Here is a 16,294-nt window from a genome sequence, read left to right on the forward strand (position 1 = left end):
CATTTTTTAACATTTTTTATCATAAACACTTATTCATTTGTCAATCATAAAATTTAAGTACAAATATTAGTTGATTGCATCATCTTTCTGCCTGGCTGCCAGTCAAATCAATCAGCTGCTTTATTCTTCAGATGAACGAAACGGAAAAGTTTTGACTAAAAGTTTATTTAGTCGAGACGACATCAACTAAACGAACCGACAGCAGCTGCAGAAAACACAAAGAAACGCAAATATCCACTAAAATCACAAGATGTAAGGCAGCATTTATGATGAATGAATGTAATAATTAATAGTGAATAAAAGTAAAACAAAAACAGTATATTGTTATATTTCCATTCTAGATAAAAAGGAGTACATTTTTTTGCCAAAAACAGAAATTACTTTGAAAAGTAAAAAATTTGCAAGAAAAAATTCGCAAATTTTCACGTCTCAGAATTTTTCTAGGAAAGTTTCAAAAGTAAATTTTTCCTAGCAAATTTTCAACTTTTGAATCTCCGTTAATCCACTGAATCTTCTGGTTTCTTTGACTCTTTTGTTTGTTTTGTGTCGAGTCCTGAAGGTTTAACTCTGTAAAGCGCTGAGGCCGACGGCTGCGTCTGTTGGCAGTTAAAGGAACAGATTTCGTTCCCACAAGTGTTTCAGTCTGAGATAAAGATCCGAGTCGTTTAGAGAAACCTGTTGGACAAGATGTCAGAGCAGCAAACGGATTTCCTGCTGCTGGTTCCCCGGTACGGATCGACCCAAAGCCTCCGGCTCGCTGAGTATTTGTTTTTCACACCTTCCGGGTTCTGAGTGCAGCGGTTCTGGTCGGGATCCGGGAGCGTTTCGGCTCTGAATCTGGATCGTTCTGACTTGTTCTGTGTGTTTCTGTGTGGAAGTCGTGTGACTGAAGCCGATGGAGTTCGCCTGCGGGTTTGTTTACGTGCCGCCGTCGCTGAGCCGGAGAGAAGTCCAACGATCCGGAGGCAACGCAGCCAAACGCTCAGGTAGCTCACCTCTGCACTCATCGCTCACAGCTACACAACCTGTGACCTTTAACCTCAACTGAACGTGTAGAGAAAAACCCTGGAGGGGTCTCACTTGGAGGGAAACTAAACTTTGTGTTTCTGGATTTTCCTTGAGCTTCTTGAAACTGGTTGGTAACAAAGTCATGAGTAACAAACAGCTGCAGTCAGGTGCCTGCTGAGTCACACCTAAACAGGTCAAAGGTCATCCAAGCAATGAGCACAAAGCATCTAGTATTTATAACAGTTTATTAGGGCCATTTTATGTGGTAAAAATGAGTAAGTATATGTCACAAACTGACATTTTGAGATTAATCTCAAAAAGTTTCTAGAAAAACAAGAAAATTATTTGAGCTGAAAAAAGTTGTACATTAGCAGGAAAAATAATCAGAAATTTTTAGATGGATCTTGGAATTTTTCTAGAAAAACCTTTGAGATCACCTGACCTCAAAACATTTGTAAATGTTCAAGAAAGTTTTAAGAGATTTTGAGATTCATCTCAGAAAATTTTCAACATCTCAGAAAATGTTGAAAATTGAAGAGTTTTTTTCAGAGTTTTAAAATCTCTGGAAATTTCCAAGTCAAAATTTTTTGACTTTACAAGCTCAGAAAAATTCCACATTTTTTCTAGAAAATATTTGATTTCTGAGATTTTTTGGCAGAAATTCATTCCTATTTTTTTCTATCTACAATGAGCCTAATGCGTCATAGTGAGCATTTCATTTATAAGGATTTGTTTCTCCGTTTCTTTATGTGTGGGGTTGTGTGAAGTAGTTTTAGGTAGTCAGTATGTTCCAGAGTGATGGTGGGTTTGATCATCTGGTTGATTTTAGTGTAAATATAGTGTTTATAGTCCGGCAGGCTGTAAATAAGTGGATTTAACTTGTTTTTTATGTGGTTATTCTAACTAAGCCCTTGATTGAATTAAGTTGACGGCCTTTTGTAACATGGAAAATGTTGCTATATGTGAAATAATCTGCCAGTGGAGCAAGTACTTTTTTAAAATCAATATTAAGAAATTATTGATGTAAAACCAACTCTTACTTCTTGCTGAAAAGTTACTTGTAAGTTGGTTTTGTCTAATATCAAGTGCACTAAAATATTTGCACTAGAAACTACCAAAAATACTTGGTAAGATTTGGTGTTTTTGCAGATGTTGCTCATGCATCAGATTTACAGTCGTACTGGAGAAATGCAGATATTATGATTCTGCTCGTCTTTTTTAGGTTTTGGGGGTTTTAGAAAATGGAAGTTTGTTTTCCTTTCAGTTTTAAAAAACAATGGGAATGATCATATTTTAAATGTTTCTTTTTTCCAGCCCTCCTTCCTCCAGTTAAAGCCTTTCGTCCTCGTCGTGCTCCTCCTCCTCCGCCCCCCACCCAGCCGGCCGACCCGCAGGTCAAAGCGCCGCCGTCTCCTAAAGCTTCGTCTCAGAAAACCTCTGGACAGCAGGAGAGAAACCAGAAAGTCGGATCCTCCAAACCCGTTTCTCTCTTCAACCGTCCAGAACTTCAGCCAAGACCAGAGGCGGATTCTTCTCCTGCAGGACCGGCTTCTCCAGCGACGCCTTCCAGAAAGACCGGTACGGACGTTATCTGATCTATTACATACCAACTCTAAGGATTCACTCTAAACCTGTAAACTATGTGAGTTTTTAATCTTTTGTTTAGATTTTAATAACTTGAGATGCGTAATTTTGTGGCTTTGATCTCCAAACCACTTAGCGTTTCAGCATACGTTACCATGACGACAGACTCATGGGGAGTGATGCTGAAAATCCCGATTTGAACCTGAAGTATACCTCAACAAGATTCATGGAGCAGCTCCAGATTGCCATTCATTTTGTTTTCTCCATTTTTTTATATTTGCATTTTAGATTGTTGATGTGATTAACTGACCAAAAATCGACTAAATGAGACTTAACATCCAAAATGTTATTTACACATGGATAGTGAAATACCTTGCCGATATAAATGTACCATACTTAATTGGTAAATATGTAAACAGCTAGTAATGATGCTGAAGTCGTCACATCTGGATATTTAGATTTGGTTACAAAATGCTTCAACATAAAGAATATAATTAAAAGATTATCCATTTTCAACAAAAGCAACTCGGTTTACAATAAACCACATGAAATAAGATACAATCATCGTAATCTTCCTCTAATCCAGCAAAGAAAAAAGTTAGTTATAATAAGTAAAAAGCATAGCCAACATAGCTGACTATAAATGTTTTAAAAGTTAGCACAAGGCAAAACATTTGCTTGACTATTAGCACTTTTGAATTTTACCTGTAAAAATTAATTTAGGTGAAGCTAAGTGTGCTAAACGTTTTCAAAGCTAGCAGAAACTCAAACAGTTTGTAGATTGGTGAATTAGTGAAAGTGTTTCCATCACTGCTGATCTGAGCATAACTGTGTTTAATGTAAACTCAACAACTTTTTAACAGATTAAATCTGTAGTTTTGTCCTGAATTATTCTGCTGTGTTTTTTCTGCACAGCCCTTCTGCCGCCATTTATCAAGCCTACAGCGAATCCTGATCCCAGCAAACAACCTGAACCGCCTCAAACCTCCAGCAACAACATCCAGCCGCTTTGGTACGGCGACACAAAACATGAATCAGGTCCAAACATGGAAACGATGGAGGACCTCTACTCCTACACTTTACCAGAAGGCCGAGGCGGAGAGGTGAAGCTTCCTCCTGATAGAGGAATCGCGCTTGGATCTGGTAAGAAATACTTTCAAATCTGCATTTTTGCACTTTTAATGTAAAAAACCTGCAAACTGCAAACTGATCCTCCTGGGTTTGAAACATTAGCTCCACCACAGAAATGTGAATATAAATGTCTCACTAGCTGAAGGATTCTTAACAGTTGATAACCGAAACTTCAACACAAATGTTGAACTTTTTGCAACTGAAAGCTTAGAAAACAGCCAGGTAAATTAGCGCTTCAGAATTTATCTGGAAAATTTCATTTAAAGGAAGTTAAGGGCGCTAAATGTTTTCAAAGTTAGCCGGAATGCTAAGCAAAAAGCTAGCTCCACTATAACGCTCTATAATTTATCCGTAAAAATTATTTCAGGAGAATCTTAGTGTGCCAAACATTTTTAAGTTAGCAGAAACTCTGAAGCACTAAACGAAAAATTAGCTCCGCTATTAACATTTACGCACTGTAAAATGTTATCTGGGAACATTATTTCAGGGGAGCCAAGTCCAGTAAACATTTTCAAAGTTAAGAGGAACTAGAAATGCTAAACAAAAATTAGCTCTGCTGTTAGAACTAAAGAAATTATTTCTGGAGAAACTAAGTGCACTAAACATTTTTAATGTTAGCAGAAATACTGAAACACTAAACAAAAATTTTTCTCCACTATTCAGACTTTTAGATTTTATCTGTAAAAATTAATTTAGGTGAAGCTAAGTGTGCTAAACGTTTTCAAAGCTAGCAGAAACTCACACAGTTTGTAGATTGGTGAATTAGTGAAAGTGTTTCCATCACTGCTGATCTGAGCATAACTGTGTTTAATGTAAACTCAACAACTTTTTAACAGATTAAATCTGTAGTTTTGTCCTGAATTATTCTGCTGTGTTTTTTCTGCACAGCCCTTCTGCCGCCATTTATCAAGCCTACAGCGAATCCTGATCCCAGCAAACAACCTGAACCGCCTCAAACCTCCAGCAACAACATCCAGCCGCTTTGGTACGGCGACACAAAACATGAATCAGGTCCAAACATGGAAACGATGGAGGACCTCTACTCCTACACTTTACCAGAAGGCCGAGGCGGAGAGGCGAAGCTTCCTCCTGATAAAGGAATCGCGCTTGGATCTGGTAAGAAATACTTTCAAATCTGCATTTTTGCACTTTTACTGTAAAAAAACCTGCAAACTGCAAACTGATCCTCCTGGGTTTGAAACATTAGCTCCGCCTCTACCTCCAAGACCTTCATTTATGCCTCCAACCCCAGAGTACGTGATGGTTTTACCCTCACCTGCCGCGGCTCCTTCATCCAAACCTCCGCTGCCTGCAAGTAAAGGTAGTAAAACGTCCCGGACGGTCCAGGTGTTACCAGACAACCAGGTGGTCGATTTCCATGCGTGTTTTTTACTGATGGGAATTTCGACTCTTTTCAGAGAACCGGTGTTCTGTCAGATTAGCATAAACCGTCAGAATAGCACGCAGTGAATACGCATGCGTGCGCATGCGCATTAAGAGTTCCGCGACATTTAGAGGGGCTGTCAGTTTAGCATTCGTGACAAGATATGAGAAAAATAAGTCAATACATATTTTTCTATAATATCTAGATGGACACAGAGGCATCGTTGTGATTTCAAAGTGTATTTAAAGCAGAGTTAGCTTCAAATACCAAACACACTAATGTATAAAACTCGCCTCCCTGTTAATGACTGACCAGCTAACTGCTGTTAAAAACAAAGTTTATGAAGATCCACGTCACGCTGTCATGTTGCTGCTGATGAAATAAAAGCATGTGCTAATGACAGCATACAGAGATAACCGTCAGTTTGTGCTACGATCTGACAATGCTGATCTGCTCCCATCGTTCACTTCGAAGAACGTTCCCGAAACGTTCCCGAACTGATCCTTCACTAATGTTTTTTCTGTCTACTGGAGCAGATAAGGGCCCTCTGCCTGGAAATCCCAATATTGTTCTTATCAGCTTAGGAAAGTTGCTGTCAGAGGAAAGAGGTTGGTCAATTTATCAGCGTCACTCATCTGTTAATTTCTTTTTCTCTGATGATGTTCCCTGTTTTTCCCAGAGGTTCCCAGTCATGGGAAGCCCATAATGTGTTCAGAGTGCGGGTCGGTTCTGGACAGCGAGGCCAAAAACCAGGTTTTCACATCATATTTTAAATATTTTAAACAGTAAATAACCTACAAATTAACCTTTTGCAGATAAACTTCATAAATTGGTTGCTAAGGATGTTATTTATATGCTTCTGTGAAAATTCTGACATTTTCTTGTAAATTTGTTTAATCATGTAATATTTTTGACTAAAATCATTTCAATGCTGCCAAAATGCAAAAGCTAACTCCATAAATTACCTTGAACACACCACACTGCAAAAACACAAAATCTTACCAAGTCTTTTTGGTAGTTTCAAATGCAAATATATTAAAATGAGACAATAAAACTAACTTACAGTCACTTTTCAGCCAGATATAGCAACTTGTTGTAAGTAAATAATTTCTTAATGTATAGAAAAAGTTCTACTTCCACTGGCAGATTATTTAACTAATAACATGGGAAAATATGTTATAAATAAAATAATCTGCCAGTGGAACTAGAACCGTTCCATCAATATTAAGGAGCTAAAACAAGCTGCTGTTTCTGTATGAAAAGTTTCTAAGATATTTGCAGCAGAATCTAGACACAAATACTTGGTAATATTTAGTATTTTTGCAGTGTGAATGGACCTTCCTGTTTCCCCTGCAGGTTAAAGTGTGCTACTTTTGTCAGAGTGAGGATTTAACTAGACCGTCCAGACTTCCTGTAAGTGTGCAGAAAGATGATGTGTTTCTGCTGAACCCTGGAGAGCAGCCGCAGTCCACCGCCGACTCGCTGCTGCTGTTCTGCATTGACACGTCCGGCTCCATGAGCATCACCTCCGAGGTGGGAAACCCAGAGCGACGCTTCGCTCTCTGCAGCTTTCAGAAATAAACAGCGTCTCTGCTTTATTTAAGGTGTCAGAATCAGGGCAGAACATCCAAAGAACCAGACTCGAGGTGAGTTGTCTTCAAGTTTCCAGCTAAACATCCAGAAAAGTTATAAACTGTTTTTATTCTGAATTTCTGCACTGACTGCAGTTTGTCCAGGAAGCTGTGCTGCAGTGTGTTCGGAAGCTGAGCCACCAGCAGCCGGAGGTTCGAGTTGGACTCATCACTTTCAACTTCCAGGTACTTTTATCTTAATAGTGTGGATGGATTTTATTCTTCTCCCTGATCCATAAAATCACATATTATTATTGACAACATTTATTTTATGGGGTGCCATTTGTAAATTTATAGAGTCAAAAATTAACCAAAAATTTTTTATATTTTTTAGTTTTTTTAGAGTTCATTTTACAAAGTTACATGTTTAACATGTTATTCACACATTTATGAAGGCGACAGCTTCAAGCTAAATATTTTATTGTAAATATTTAGTCACCAAGCTAAATATTTAGTTTGGAGATATATATTTAGTTGTAAAAAATTAATTAGAAGGCTAAATATTTAGCAACAAACAATTTATTTAATTAGTCAACTAAATATTTGGCTAATTAATATTAGACCAATATTAGTTACACAGTATATATATATATATAAAATTTTAAAATTCCCTTCTCACCCACCGCGGGTGGTTCTTATCCTCTGAGCTCAGGTCCTCTACCAGAGGCCTGGGAGCTTGAGGGTTCTGCGCAGTATCTTGGCTGTGCCAAGGATTGCACATTTCTGGACTGAGATGTCTGATGTTGTTCCTGGGATCTGTTGTAGCCATTGGTCCAGTTTGGGGGTGACTGCCCCGAGGGCCCCGATGACCACAGGCACCACTGTGGTCTTCACCTTCCAGGCCCTCTCCAGTTCCTCCCTGAGGCCCTGGTATTTCTCTAGTTTCTCGTGCTCCTTTTTCCTGATGTTGCAGTCGCTTGGTATTGCTACATCTATCACAACGGCTTTCCTCTGTTGTTTATCCACTACGACAATGTCTGGTTGGTTCGCCATTACCATTTTGTCTGTCTGGATCTGGAAGTCCCACAGGATCTTAGCTCTGGCGTTCTCCGCCACCTTTGGGGGTGTTTCCCACTTTGATCTCGGGGTTTCCAGTCCATATTCTGCACAGATGTTTCTGTACACTATGCCTGCAACTTGGTTATGTCGTTCCATGTACGCTTTCCCTGCCAGTATCTTGCACCCTGCTGTTATGTGCTGGACTGTCTCAGGGGCCTCCTTGCACAACCTACACCTTGGGTCTTGTCTGGTGTGGTAGATCTGGGCCTCTATTGCTCTGGTGTTTAGGGCCTGTTCCTGTGCTGTCCTTGAGTCCAGCTTTTTCCAGCCATTGGTAGGATTTACTGATATCAGCCACTTGGGTTATTTGCTGGTGGTACATCCCATGTAGGGGCTTGTCCTGCCATGATGGCATCTCTGGCACCTCAACCTCCGTTCCCTGTTGTCTGAGATATTCACTGAGCACATTGTCTGTTGAGGCTTTGTCCCTGATGTATTTATGGATCTTAGTTGTTTCGTCCTGGACTGTGGTTCTCACACTCACTAGTCCTCTGCCTCCTTCCTTGCGGCTCGTGTACAGTCTCAGGGTGCTGGATTTGGGATGGAATCCTCCATGCATTGTTAGTAGTTTTCTAGTCTTAATATCAGTGGCTTTTATCTCCTCCTTTGGCCAGCTAATTATTCCAGCAGGGTATCTGATTACTGGCAGGGCATAGCTGTTTATTGCGCGGATTTTGTTCTTGCCATTGAGCTGGCTTCTCAGCCAGCTCAATATATATATATATATATATATATATATATCTATATATATATATAGATATATATATATATATATATATATATATAAATATTAATTGGGATACAAACTATATATTTAATTAGGAAGCTGAATATTTAGCTCCCAAGTATCTGCTTAGTTATCAAGCCGAATATTTACTCTCACTTTTTAATTAGCCAGTTAAATATTTAATAGTTAGTAAGCTAAATAATTTGTTTCAAGCTAAAACATTAGCATGGAGCTTAATACCTAGCTAGCTAACTATCTTTTTAGCTTGCTAAAGGCTAAATAACTCAGATTGTTGGCGTTAATTTTGTCTGTGTAACTTTAAAATGTCTCCATTCGGTCTTCTTTAGGTCACTGTGTACGAATGCAACAGTTTCCAGTTGTATCATCTCAGCGGCGCCGAGCTGAACGACAAGAGCTTCCTGATGGAGGCTGCGGCCGGAATGGCCATGCCGCTCCCACTGTCACAGACTAAAGATTACTTAGAGAGACACATTTCAGGGTGAGCACCAGCTGCTGGTTTGTTTACGTCATACGTGCGTCCATGTTTATGTATTTTGGTTTTTATTCTGTCTTTAGATTATCAGCAAATGGAGAAACGGCTCTGGGTCCAGCTGCCCTGGTTGCTGTTTCAATGGCCTCCAGGCTGCCAGGGTCAAAGGTGAGGCTGGTCACTTCCTGTTTAAGTCATTTACCTGACAACTGTTTCTGTTTGCTAAATACCAGAATAATTTCCAACTGTCTTCATATTTAGACGTTAATAAATTTACCTTTTAAACTGCATGACTTGGTTTCCTTTCACTGGTTTCTCACAGTTTGCTGGAACTTTGGTTTAAACGGGTCGGGTTTGCAGTTTGAGATCAGATTTAGTTTCAGCTTCTCCAAAACATGGTTGTTGTGTCCTTAAGCCACTTTGGCTTCATGTTATGTTGGACATTGTCCATTTAGGATCCAATTTGTGTCCAAACTTTAATTTCCTGGCTGGATTTTTGAGATTTTTGCTTAATGTTCATTTCTGATGATGCAATCTATTTTGTGAAGGGCACCAGTCCCTCCGGCAGTAAAACCACAGACAGAAACAAAATGATGTTTTTGGTCTCTAATTCCACTAACAGACACCATAAACCAGTAAAAAACAAACTTTTTACACCAGGAAATAAAATCTAAAAAATAAAAGTCATTTTTTTTCTCCAATTAAAAATGCATAAAACAATAATATTGTGACATTTTCAGCTTTACCTCCACAAGAATAAATTAAATAATGAATATTTAATTAAACAAAACATTAGTATGGCATCTGTCTTAATGTTTACAGCAATTTAACATTTTGGCCCAGTTATTTTTTATTTTACTGGTATTTAAAATGTTTTTAGTTCATTTCCAGGAACAAAAATAAATGAGAATTTCCATCTAAAACTTTTGCTGTGTTTAGCTAAATGTAATGAAAGAGTGTATTTCTGAGTTGAAAGTTTGTTTTTGTTTATGGCATGACTTTCTATAAAATAAAATAATAAAATAAAAACAAACAAAAAAGGCTAATAAAGAGAAATTCTTTGTGTTTTTTACATATAGACCTCATCTCCATGGAATCTCATCTTAAACAATGTCACAAAACAGAACCATGAACAAAATCTATTTCCAACAAATATTGTCAGATTTATCTCAGTGTTGTTTATTTTTCTCTAAGTATAAAATATTGATTTGTTATCCCTGCTGATCTTAAAGGTGATTATCTGTACAGATGGAAAAGCCAACGCAAAACTAGGGAATCTAGAAGATGAGGACAACGACGCTCGCGCTCTGCTCTCGTCCACCATCTTCTACCAGAACCTGGGGGAGTCCGCTGCCACCCAGGGGTCGGTGCACACTGCCTGGAAACTCACAGAAATCAATATCTAATAATGATCTCTTAATAAAAGTCAAGACAATCATTCACTGGAGGAACATGCAAGCAGGCCAGGACCAAATTAAACCTGCATGACGGCGTGGAGCTGAAGTTGAATTTTTTAATGCACAGATGAACTTCTAGTTTAATTTGTTTTTCTTTTACAATTTCATAAACCAAAAGTCCAAAATTAATGTAATTATAGTGACAGTATAATGTCAAATAGACATTTTGAGCTTTTCATCATGTTAGATTGGTAGATTCCAGTTTAAAACATGTTGAGACGTTAAGCTGCAAGGTGGGAATCAACTTGGTTGAAGTTAGCCTTTAACATTAGCTTTCACTAAATGTGATGTTTGTAGAGCGCTTTAGCTTTAGTGGAACTAAATATTATGATTAGTGTTTTAGGGCTAGCACAGCTAATGTTTTAGTTAGCAATGTAAATGTAGCTTAGCATCTTAAAGTGGCAGTATCATGTAAAATCTACTTTTTAAAAATCTATCAGATTTTAATGTTTTTCCCTCATCAGAATCAAACCTGGAGTGTTGCTTTGATTCTTTCATGTTTGAGAAATCATTTAATCTCCATGGCAACCATTCAGCTGTGCAAGACACAGCATTGCCTCCACTCAGCTCCTTCAGACTAGCCAGCAGCAATTAGCAAACAGCTGCTGAGCTCATTATAGGAGCTGCTGCTCAGAGCGACGCTGGTAGAAACGTTAAAGGGTTAATGCAGGAGTTTCTTGGAGTAAATATTCCCCAATAACTGGCACTTTAATAATTTTGTCTCCTTTCAATTCATTGATGGAAATTTTTACAATTCTAGTCATAGTTCCCTGATTTTTTAAAATTTTTTTAGTTATTATTTGGAAAAAGGATTTTGACAGTCATAACTTTAGTCGGCGTAATTACCACTGTCCCACAGCATCATAGATCTTCACCTCTACTTGTGGACTACAATGATTTATTTCACTTCATGCCAAATCTGCCTGTTATTTGTCTGAAGGCTCAATTTTACAAGTAGCTATAAGTAAACTCCAGTCATTTACGTTCGATATGGTAGGAAAAAGACGTTTTGTTCCCTGGTATTCCTCTGAAACAACCAGCAGACTTGGACCTGGTGTCTCATGGCTGGTTGGTACCAGTAACACCTCCAGTAGCGTAGTCCATGTCCACTGATGGATTATCGTTGCTCCCTCAGGGTGACCGTGTCCGTGCTGTCCATAGAAGGAACGGACTGCCGACTGGATGAACTGGGAAGACTGGCGGATCGAACTGGAGGGAAAGTAAGAAACTGTGTGGCACTGGGTCGGTTCTGATCTGACTGGAACATAAGCGCATCTAGCTAGCCTTAGCGTTTTAGCTAATTTTATCTTTCACATGGCTGTTTCCGTACTAGATGAGGCATGTGCAACATGCTAGTAGTAATAAACGCTAATGATAGCATTTTAGCTTGTTTTTATGTACAAGCTAAACACATTGAGTGGAATAAGCCAGTGATACTCTGCATGCTGTTGATAACATTTTAGCTAGTTTTAGCTTACATAGCTCCGTTAGCATACTAGATGGAGTACATTACTGGTGCTCAACATGCTGTTGTCTGACAGCATTTTAGCTAACTATGGACCAGCTAATTCACAAATTCCAACAAATTCAGACAAACTATCTTTTCATTTAAACTATTTAGGTTTTCATGTTGATAGTTGAGGCTGCAGAGCCCGGCTCCTGACTCATTCTGTCCATTTGTCTCGTCTCCAGGTGGTAATAGCCAGTCCCAACCAGCTGCACTCAGAGTTTGAAGAGATCATTGAAAACAGGACCGTAGCTACACACTGTGCCGTAACGCTCCTGGTGCCCAAATCTCTGTAAGAGCTGTAATAACCACAGAGCTCACAACGTGATTCATGGATCCTTGTCATCTGAAAAGATTTGAAAACCTTCAAATTGCAGTAATAATAAAGCCCACGGCACTGACTCATGTTCTGTTTGCTGCAGGCGGCTGAAAGGAGAGAGGGAGGTGGGACACAAAGGGACCAGAGAGGTGGGGAATGTGAACACTGATACTGAGGTCACCATGCAGTTTGGAGCCCAGCAACACACAGAAGGTGAGAAAAAAAGCTTCCATTCACTTTCAGCTGCAGCTAAAGCTGAAAGTGTAGAGGCATGAGCTGCCAGAAGACTTCAAGATGTGGAACATTTCTGTTGTTGCCAGCAAAATAACACTTTAATTCTCACGTTGAAACCCGTGGCAACAGCGCTGAGAGGCGACAGACGAGGTTCGTTCATGTAAAAGAGGCAACAGCTTCCAAAGGAGAAACAAGAAAATGGACCCTGTAATTAATGCCACTTGGCTGCAGAGGAGGTGTGTTTCAGTCTGTCCAAGACTTCTCTCTGAGTCTGCTGCCTGAAAACGAGGTCAAAGTTCAGGCAAAAACTGCCAAGAATCAGTCAAATGTCAGATATGATAAAGCAGTTTATGGAAAGGTTAGTTTAATTTCCCTGGTTACTGACAACACGGAGGTATGGAGAGCTAAAGAGGACTTAAATAAATATGAATTAAATGTACCATGAAAGAAATAAATGTTAAGTTAAATGTTTTGAATAATTAATTTAGAAAACAATTTAGTAAACATTTCATTAAACTATTAAAATGCAAATTAGTTAAATGTTTATTTCATTATTTTATGGTTTCTGTTCCTGCAGCGTCACAATGAAATTATTTTATCTGTGGGGGAGGAGCTAGCGGCGGTTGGTGGGCGGAGCTAGTAGAGGGGCGGGGTGGTGGGCGGAGCCATACGAGGGGGTCTGTAGTTATTTAGCTGCAATAAGTACAGCTAACACAAAGGAGGCCAACAGACTGGCGGAGCTAAAACTGATCTGTTGAGCTCCACTGCTTTAGTCGTATTCGTTGAAAATTCTAACCTGTTTGTGCTTCTGTTCGTGTTGCAGTGGCGCCGCCGGCTTGTGGCAGCCGTGTCGCCGTGCAGCTGCAGGTCCGGTACCGGAGGAACGGTCAGGCTCTGCTCCGGGTGTTCACTGCAGAGAGGGAGGTCACCGACGACAGGTGAGGAGAGAGTACGGCGGAGTGCTAGCCACATGCTAAGAAAATGTTTTTTAAAAAGATGAAATTATAAAATTACGACTTTATTCTCAAAATATTACTTTATTCTCGTAGTACAACTTTATTGACATATTATTTCAAGTTTATTCTCATATAACTACAACGTTTTTCTTGTATTTCTATCTTAAATTTTTTTTCTCAGTATGGCTCTTATACTCTGTCGTTATTGTTCGTTCATTCTGAAAACCGAGCTGCAGTTTGTTGCATGTGGAGCTGCGGTCTGTTGCTAGGAAACGGGCGCTTCCTGCTCGGCTCCTGAGCGATTCTCCATTCATGCCAACGTTGAGCTGCAGCCTGAATGAACCGCCCAGCCTGAGCTGCGTGACCCCCAGAAGGTCAACGCTCCATCGTCAGAAACAAAGAGGCTGGATTGTGTTTGCTGTGAAAATGGCAGGAAACGTTGAGCACATGAAAACGCTGTGATCCTCCTCTTCCTCCTCCTTGTCTTCCTCAGCTCGGCGGCGCTGTCCTCCCTCTCCCTCGCCATCGTTCAGCTCAGCTCGCTGCAGGCCAGCGCCGCTCTGGCCGTCAGAGGCCGCTTCCTGGACGCCAGGAAGGAGGGAGCAGAGCAGCGGCGGCTCATCGAGCGAGCGATGTGAGTAGCAGCAACGCGCTGTGATGGCGCCCGGCGCCCACTTTACAGAGCTGCTATTTATTATCCTTTTATTCTGCTGTACTTTATGTTTTGACTTGAGCATTTTTATCCTGAAGTGTCTCTGCTCTTATTTGAGTAAAATTTCTGGATTCTGAGTGAAAAACAAAAATGTTTTAACCAAAACTTCACCAGACTCAGACTCGCCTGCAGATTCTGTTAAAGTTTCATAAGTTTTATTTTGAAAGAAACTGATTTGGAAAAATTTTCTTTTGCCCAATTTTGTTATTTTTTTGTTACTTAAATGATAAAAAATACTAGAATTTCTACTTAACTTTATATTTTGGTTTGTCTGATTATGTAATTTTTAAATATTAAATGATTGATAATTTATCAGTTACTAAACATTTACCAAATACTTTTTTACTCAAGTAGTTTTTTGGTCAGCTACTTTTTAGATTAGAATTGACCTGATTGATTCCCAATTGAAAATTGCTTATTAATTGACAAATATAAGCATAAGTGATAACATTTATAGAATATATATACATATAGTTCACTATTGAATTCAAATATGATTGAATATAAATACATAAATTACTAAATTGAATAAAATAATAAAAGAATTTAGCTTTGACTTGTTGTTGTTGCAGTGGTTCTGTTAAATGTTTTCAGAGAGCAGAATCAGAGAGCAGAGGACCAGCAGATGTACCAGGACTGGGTCAGAACTATGGAGCCCATAAACCGCAACATTCACACTCTAACCAGGGTGAGCTTCACTGTGGTAAAAATCACCGACCGAAAACATTTTTTAATCTTTTCCTGTATTTTTCAGAGGAGCGCTCTTCTGTCCTACTCTGAGGTAACTTGTCGTTTTTCCAGATTTCGCTGAATGTCGGTTCTGTTTCTGTCTGACCTGAACTTTCCTCCTGCAGCTTCTGACAGACGCTGGTGCAGCTCTGTTCATCACCATGAAGCACAGCAACAGGACGTCCATGTAGCCGCCGCCAAACGTCACACAAAGGCTCCGAGTCACTTTATATAATTATAATATTATATAATTAATAAATGTAATTATGAAGCCACAGGAAATCTCTTTAAAATGTTTTTTTAATTTGTTTTGTATATTAAAATATAAGACTATTCATTTCTGATTTGTTGTTTTGGAAACTTTAAATGTTTTTGCAACTGAAACCTCAATTTAATGTGTTAAGTGATTCAATTCATAAATTAACTAATATAATTAATATCATCCAAGTTTCATCAGAGTCATAGATGGTGATTTTGCGCCTCGGGGGCGGGGCTAGGTCCACCCAGGCATAGTAACAGCTGAATGGTTGCCATGGAGATAAAAGTGTTTGTTAAACATACCTTTATTGACGAGGGAATAAAATCATAACATGATGGAAAGATCAAAAAAAGTTGATTTTAAATGATGCTGCCCCTTTAAGATGCCAAGCTGCCTTGTTGTTTGCACTTCATAACTAAATGTTTTATTTTATGTGAACATTTATTTGCTTAATGGGATTTTTATTAATATTTTTAACTATACTATTTATTTATATTGAATTGAATGTCTCTCCATAGGAGGTAAAATTCAACCAAAGAAATGAACAAATCACAGCTAACAAAACAAGCATGCTAAAAACTCTAAAAATATTTATTTTTTATTTATTTTAAACATGGTAGCAATATAAAATAACAGTCATAAACAAGAAATGCAAAAGACATTTTTGTGCTACAATAATTTTAACAAGCTTGAAAAGGAGAAGAAAGAAGTAAAAACCTTTTGAACTTTTACCCCATCAAACATGTTGCAGCTCATGGTGAAATGTTAAATGTTTACGCACAAAAGGAAACTAAAACCAACAAACTTCTCATTTATAAAACACATCTGGATTATCTGCATTTATTTTCTAAAGTTTGTTGTTTTCCACCATGATTAACTTGGAACATGTGAAATAAGATTAAGCATCATCTGATTGTGCCGAAGCGTAAATATCCATGGATTCATGTGGAGCCGCCATCATTAAACCAACTCGTAACTCTGAGCAGATGTTTGAGACGCGTTTCTGAGACACTTTGTTCTGTTTCCTGGGAGAGCAGATCGCAGTTTCAGTCATGTTGTCGTAACGCTGAGCAGGTGATTCTGCCTTTCTGCTCCCCAACAACCTCA

At 38.9% G+C, this 16,294-nt stretch overlaps 1 protein-coding gene across 4 annotated transcripts; it reads left to right on the plus strand.

The window, feature by feature from the left end:
* Window positions 1–593: 593 nt before the first annotated feature.
* Window positions 594–15,205, plus strand: LOC116727531 (circularly permutated Ras protein 1-like). 4 transcript variants are annotated; one of them, XM_032575021.1, is made up of 21 exons: window positions 594–986; window positions 2,323–2,586; window positions 3,508–3,735; window positions 4,612–4,839; window positions 4,931–5,044; window positions 5,644–5,715; window positions 5,787–5,860; window positions 6,464–6,640; window positions 6,712–6,753; window positions 6,835–6,924; window positions 8,872–9,023; window positions 9,101–9,182; window positions 10,247–10,377; window positions 11,607–11,691; window positions 12,164–12,270; window positions 12,401–12,510; window positions 13,355–13,469; window positions 13,981–14,121; window positions 14,772–14,887; window positions 14,954–14,980; window positions 15,054–15,203. In XM_032575021.1, exons 1-20 carry the CDS (start codon window positions 896–898, stop codon window positions 14,977–14,979), a joined length of 2,445 nt encoding a protein of 814 aa, XP_032430912.1. In that variant the 5' UTR covers window positions 594–895; the 3' UTR covers window position 14,980; window positions 15,054–15,203. The 4 variants fall into 4 exon arrangements, with proteins under 4 accessions (XP_032430912.1, XP_032430913.1, XP_032430911.1 ...); XM_032575020.1 differs by having other exon boundaries at window positions 602–986; window positions 14,794–14,887; window positions 15,054–15,205; XM_032575022.1 differs by lacking the exon at window positions 4,612–4,839 and having other exon boundaries at window positions 597–986; window positions 14,794–14,887; window positions 15,054–15,184.
* The last annotated feature ends 1,089 nt before the right edge of the window (window positions 15,206–16,294 follow it).

This window comes from Xiphophorus hellerii, chromosome 10, assembly GCF_003331165.1.
Source record: "Xiphophorus hellerii strain 12219 chromosome 10, Xiphophorus_hellerii-4.1, whole genome shotgun sequence".
Classification (NCBI taxonomy): domain Eukaryota; kingdom Metazoa; phylum Chordata; class Actinopteri; order Cyprinodontiformes; family Poeciliidae; genus Xiphophorus; species Xiphophorus hellerii.